Below are 6,761 nucleotides of genomic sequence, written 5' to 3'. Positions count from 1 at the left end.
AATAAATAAATAAGACATTACAGAATTCTAGAACAAACCCCAGTGATCCATGCCTTTGTATGATCTCCTGCCCTTGAGTGTGGAAGGGACCTGTGAATATGATGGGATATCAATACTGTGATTAGGTTATTAAAGGGCACATGAGATTTTAAGAAGGGCAGATTTTCCTCAGAGGGCCTCACCCTCTGAGGGTGACTTTAGAAGGGTTGGGGCAGTTACAAAATGAGTTAAAGGGAGCCTGGGTGGCTCAGTTGGTTAAGCATCTGCCTTCAGCTCAGGTCATGATCTTGGGGTCCTGGGATCAAGTCCCATGTCAGGCTCCCTACTCAGCTGTTTCTCCCTCTGTCTCTCATGAATAAATAAAATCTTTTTAGAAATAATGAGTTTAAGTCCTGGAGAATGCCACATACAGCATGGTGACTATAGTTAGTAATACTAGATTGTGTATTTGAGAGTTGCTAAGAGAGTAGATCTTAGAAGCTCTTATCACAAGGGGAAAAAATTATAACTGTGTGGTGACAGATGTAACTAGATGTGATTATTTTGCAATATATACAAATATTGAATCATGCTGTACACCTGAAACTAATGTGTTCTGTCAATTTTACCTCAATAAACAAAAAATAGGGGCACCTGGCTGGCTCAGTTGGTCACTCAGTTAAGTGTCCAACTCTTGATTGTGGCTGGGGTCATGATCTCAGGGTCATGCGATCCAGCCCTGTACTGGGCTCCACACTGAGATTCTCCTCCCCCTGCATGTAGGCACGCATGCACTCTCTCTCAAATAAGTAAATCTTTAAAAAAAAAAAAAAAAAAAAAAAAAAAAAAATATATATATATATATATATATATATATATATATATAAATTTTTAAAAGGGGTAAGGTATGGCTAGTGCTCCTCCTAGAGATTTCAAGTGTGAGAGGGATTTGACAGTAAGGGAATTCTTCCATTCCAGCTTTGAAGATGGGAGGGGACCATATGGCAAGGAATGCACTGGCCTCTATTTGCTGAGAGGAATCCCCACTTGATGGCCAGCAAGGACATGAGGACCATTATCCTACAACCAAAAGGCGTTGAATTCTCTTACAACCATGTGAGCCTGGAAGAGGACCCCAAGCTCCAGACAAGAACACAGTCTGACAGACATCCTAATTTCCGCATCATGAGAATCTTAACAGAGAACCCAGTCACACCATGCTAGACTTCTGAACTACAGGCCTGGGAAATAAATGAGTGTTGTTTTAAGCAACTATTTGGCTAATTTGTTATGCAACAATAGAAAACTAAAAATCTCTCTCTCTCACACACACACACACAGTACAAACACAAATGCCAAATGCCCTGTTTACTTATACTTTTATTAATAAAGACAACAGAAGAATGAGGTTTCAATATTTTATTCAAGTTTTACTTTAAGTGATGTTAATTACAGCATTTGAAGGGGAGGATCTAATTCCACACAAAATGGAAGACTCTAAAATGTACCCATTAAACGGCTAAAAAATAAACTGAGTGGCGAGAATATAACAAGTCCAATTTCGATTCCGAGTGTTGTCACAATGCGATTACAGTCACAGAGACTCTTCCGAGCTCAGAGCTGGGACTCTTAGAAGCTATTTCATACTCTGGTGCAAGGGCAGAAAACCACAACATGAGAGGGAATTAAGTCCTGAATTATTGGCTTCATCACATCCAACTTTTCCACCCCCAAAATGGCACAAAAGAAACAGCTACCACACCTGCAGACTACTTTTGGTGTAAAAGAGGTGATGGACTGGAGTGGAAACAGGTCAGGAAAATCTGTCTAAAAAAGTCTCTTTCAGATGAGTGTGTATATTACCACCCATGAGTCTCTCCTTCCTTCAGACAGGAAACCCAGTTCAATTCTCAAGAAGTCATAATTTCATTCATGTACTCAATACCAATGAACAAAGTGCCTACAAATTATCAGCTTCCATTTGCAGCCATTTCTAGATAAAAAAGAAACCTGAACTCTCTAGAGGGGGCCCCAAGCTCCTCCAAGTCTACAGCTCAAAGGACTTTTCTTGGAACTGGGTTTCTTCTGGACCTCTGAAAGGGTAACACCTTAAAGCTGAATCATCTTTAACCTGGAGGTCTAACATGATATTTAGCAATACTTGCATCCCAGACATACAACATTAAAAGGTACACTAAATTCTGAAGGTAGCTATGCTCAAAATAGTTTAAAATTAAACGATTGTACAGTATTCATTTATGCCTGAAATTCCAGTCCTAGACCAAGCTTGTGGCCGCCAGCATTGACATTCTTGCCATCCAGCAGAGCTGATAGCGTCAGTTTGATACCTGCAGGGGAATAGTCCCAGGGAGAGGGAAGAGGGAGGAGAGAACAGATAAGAAAGGTCAACACACAGAAGAATGGTTAACATGCTAGGCATCTCAAAGCACACTGGCAAGACCCCAGTGAATTCAGAACCTGCTTCGACTGTGTGTGATCAGCAAAACAAAACCATGTGACCCATCAATGCCTCTTACTGATCACCACTGGACTAATTAATTGGTAGCCTGGAATGAGCTTATAAAACACTAATTATTATTCCACAGCCTACACAAACGCACTTTACGGAGTCCACTTTTCTTTGTCCTCTCATCACCCGCTGCTACAATAATTTCTCCACCACTGGCACCAGGCAGCAAACTTCTTCAGCAAAAATGCCTTGGAATGAAACCTAACCATGAATCAGACTCCACCGTCACACACTCAGCCTGCACACAAACACAGACACATGCATACAACTAACTGATGTTTTCCCTACAATAGCTTAATTCTGCCATCATGTACTCTTAGATTTCTAGAGCTCAAAGACCCAATTTGGCCAAACTAACCCCAAGATGGTACCATCTCTGTAGCTCTAAGACACCAGGGACTGGTCTAGCCAACTGTGCAGAAGAAACCTGCGTAACAGTTATACAGTGAGGATGATTTATGGACTCGTTTTAAGAACCTACTGGAAATAAGTATCAAGCATTATAAACACACTGGAAAAACAGAGGGGAAAAAATAACCAAAAGTGTAATGTATGTTAGCCCTGGCCTTTTTCTCTCCTACTACTACTTCTAGTCTCCAAATGTTTTATAATGACTCTATGTCCTTTTATAAACACTTCATTATAATACTTTATATATACTCATCTATAATGTATAACACGGGTATTATATGAGTAGTAACATAAAGCAGGAAACCACCACCCCAATTTTTCTTTAAGAACTGATTTCACGAATTTATACAAGCAACACATACATACCTGGCTTTAGGGTCTGAGTGTATCCTAAACCTATCAGGCTGGAGTTGTTCACTTTAGCCTAGTCAAGGAAAAGATAAGACAGTGAAATTCTCAAGTACTTCTTGTTTCCATCTCCAAAATGAGTAAGAGCTCTGTAATCAACCAACCCTGGAATTCAGGATCAAATTCTTTTTCCTGACCACTTCATTTATGGGATTCATTACATTTAACATGAAATATATCAAATTTGAGAGCTAAGTCTCATAAAAGAAACTCAAAGAGTCAACCCAACTGTCAATTAAAAGGAAATTATTATTTAAATTTGATTCCTTAAGGTGTGAATGCCCGTATATATGCCCTAAATATAGACCTGTGCAGAGGTCTATGTTTAAGTTATAACAGGTAAAGACTTTCATTTGTGGCCAGAGAAATATAAGCCTTTCTTATATGGAAGACTTTTTCAAAATCTGTTTGTTAGGATAAGGGAAAACAGCAAATGTCAGATGGAGTATTGAGGCTCTTTTTTTTTAAAGGCATAACACTGTTAGAATTTTCCCTTCATGGGGGCACCTAAGTGGCTCAGCTGGTTAAGTGTCTGCCTTCAGCTCAGGTCATGATCCCAGGGTCCTGGGATCCAGCCTGGCATTAGGCTCCCTGCTCAGCTGGGAGCCTGCTTCTCCCTCTACCTCTGCCTCGGCTCATGCACGCTCCTCACTTTCTCTCTCTTTCTCAAATATATAAAATATTAAAAAAAAAAAAAAAAGTTTTCCCTTCATGAAAAAAGGAAGCAAAAATCATAGTGACATGAAGAAGGTTTGGCAATGCCATGCCTGAATTTAAAATGAACATTAGAGGGGCGCCTGGGTGGCTCAGTGGGTTAAAGCCTCTGCCTTTGGCTCAGGTCATGATCCCAGGGTCCTGGGACTGAGCCCCTCATCGGGCTCTCTGCTCCGCAGGGAGCCTGCTTCCCTTCCTCTCTCTCTGCCTCCCTCTCTACCTACTTGTGATCTCTGTCAAATAAATTAATAAAATCTTTAAAAAATAATAAAATAAAATGAACATTAGAGTAAAAGAATGACTTAGCCAGTCACTTAAATTTCAGCACTTAGTGAATGCTGATTAATAATTAAGTTCAGGGGCACCTGGGTGCCTCAGTCAGTTAAGGGTCTGCCTTCAGCTCAAGTCATGGTCCAAGGGTCCAGCACTGAGTCCAGCATCGGGTTCCCTGATCAGTGGGGGTTCTGCTTCTCCTCTCCTGTTTGTGCTCACTCTCTCTCATATAAATAAATAAAATCTTTAAAAAAATAATTAAGTTGAATGAAGCAATTGGGTCAATAATGATTTTGCCCTTGTTCTTCTGCCTGAGTTTTAGGGAAATCTGGGCCTCTCTCTGGCCTCTTTCTTGTGAAATATGAAGAGGTCAGGAGCAGAGTGATCTCAAGCCATGAGGACACCAAGTCCTGGAAAAAGCTGACGCTGCCAGTATGCCTGTTTTCCTGCTTGGCTGTTTTCTGATCTGACAACTCTCATGAGAAAGAACAAAGCAGCGGGAAGGAAGATCTTCCAGCAGACAGTGCCCTATCTGGCTCTTCCTTTTTGCTTATCCCATCTAATTACTAAGGCCCCTTTTCCTTTGTTTCTAAATGCTTGGAAAGGAGCCAGGTTCGTTGCCATTTCAGACTTCAAATGGCCTATTTGTAAGTTACATAAAGACCATCCAGCAACACAAGATTTCCTCATTCCACCCCAAAAGAGATGCAGCTAGTAGTGCCCTGTGACAAGAGAGATGAGTTCAACAGGATTTAATGCAAAAATCGTGCAACTCAAGGGTCCGTGAGCAAAGCCACTGAATCTGCATGATTAGATGTCAACTGCTAAATGCCAGGGCCTGGTTTCTTAATATCCAATACAGGAGGAAAGAGAATGAGAAATGAGAAGGAAAATGAACATTTAAAACCTTCAGATTCATGGGGCGCCTGGGTAGCTCAGCGGGTTAAGCCTCTGCTTTCGGCTCAGGTCATGATCCCAGGGACCTGGGATCAAGCCCCGCATGGGGCTCTCTGCTCAGCAGGGAGTCTCTCTCTTCCCATCTCTCTCTCTGCCTAGCTCTCTGCCTATTTGTGATCTCGATCTCTCTCTCTGTCTGTCAAATAAATAAATAAAATCTTAAAAAAAAAAATGAAAGAAAGAAAAGAAAAACTTCAGATTCAAAGTAAACCCCTTTAACAGTGTGCAGGAACAAGGGATGATTAGAGGAGGAGGCTCCCCAGCAAACCATCAAGTCCAGGCCCCAGCACATACCAAATGTCTGCCCCATTGGCCACTGACCTCTCTGAATTTCTCCGTTTGTGCACAGAGGGTTGGGATGATTATTTTTTTGTAAAGGCACTTACCTCAAATGGGTTGTGTGAGAATTAAATACAGTAATCCACATATAATGGGTCACACACAGTACCTGGCACCCACGGTCAGCACAATTACTATTAGCACTTTTTTCATTTCAAACTCTCTCCCAGCGAGAAAATCTCCAGCCCAAGAATGCAACCCCAGCAACCCAGAAGGACTCCAACCTCACCATCATGTGGAGCCTGGGCAATGCATGATTCTACAGGTACTCACCGAGAAGCAGGCGTCAGGGTCGATCTGATATTTGGCTGCTATTCCAAAGCGAGTGTTACTATTTCCTGCAGTCCAGGCCAGATTGACAGCGGTCTCTAACTTCTTGTTCACCTTCTGATAAATGGAGCCACCAAACTCTGTCCCATCATTTCTGCAAACAAGCACAGCATAGATGCTAATCCACCCCCAAAGGCAGGCTGCAATTGGGCACAGCTGTCCAAGTCTAACAGAGGACAGGGGTGCTGTAAATGAACCAAAGTGATCACAAAACAGGTACCCACCCAATTAGGAAAAAGTCTGATAGGAATGGAACAGACACTGGAGTTGGGAGGGTTCAGACGAAGGGAAAGGCTATCTGAACCATCACCAGAAACACCCACAGGCAGGAATCTCTGGCTGCATGGAACTTGAAGCTGGCTTCCAAAATATTCTTGAAAGTAAAAGCAGCGGGGCGCTTGGGTGGCTAAGTCGTTGGGTATCTGCCTTTGGCTCAGGTCATGATCCCAGCCTCCTGGGATGGAGCCCCACATCAGGCTCCCTGCTCCACAGGAAGCCTGTTTCTCCCTCTCCTGCTTCTCCTGCTTGTATTCCCTCTCTCACTGTCTCTCTCTGTCAAATAAATAAATAAAACCTTAAAAAATTTTTAAAATAAAATAAAAGCAGCAACAGGGCACACGAGTGGCTCAGTCAGTTGAGCGTCCAACTCTTGATTTCAATTCAGGGCGTGATGTCAGGGTCATGGGATGGAGCCCCGAGTCGGGCTCCCCTACTCAGTAGGGAGTCTGCTCGGGATTCTCTCCCTCTGCCCCTCCCTCTGTGCATACCTTCTATGAATGAATAAATGAATAAATGCAGCAACTAAGACCCTGGGATTCTT

At 42.4% G+C, this 6,761-nt stretch overlaps 1 protein-coding gene across 3 annotated transcripts in view; it reads right to left on the bottom strand.

The window, feature by feature from the left end:
* Positions 1–1,383: 1,383 nt before the first annotated feature.
* VDAC1 (voltage dependent anion channel 1) overlaps positions 1,384–6,761 on the bottom strand; it is a 29,422-nt gene continuing 24,044 nt past the window's right edge. For all 3 annotated transcript variants that reach the window (XM_032336725.1, XM_032336724.1, XM_032336723.1), the window contains exons 7-9: positions 5,885–6,035; positions 3,287–3,344; positions 1,384–2,327 (exon numbers count right to left, since the gene is read on the bottom strand). In XM_032336725.1, the coding sequence (XP_032192616.1) occupies positions 2,236–2,327; positions 3,287–3,344; positions 5,885–6,035 (301 nt within the window). In that variant the 3' untranslated portion in view covers positions 1,384–2,235. The remainder of the gene's footprint in view (positions 2,328–3,286; positions 3,345–5,884; positions 6,036–6,761) is intronic.

Source organism: Mustela erminea, chromosome 3, assembly GCF_009829155.1.
Source record: "Mustela erminea isolate mMusErm1 chromosome 3, mMusErm1.Pri, whole genome shotgun sequence".
In the NCBI taxonomy this organism is placed as follows: domain Eukaryota; kingdom Metazoa; phylum Chordata; class Mammalia; order Carnivora; family Mustelidae; genus Mustela; species Mustela erminea.
Note: the sequence above shows the minus strand (reverse complement) of the source record. Positions and strands in the feature narration are given on the sequence as shown.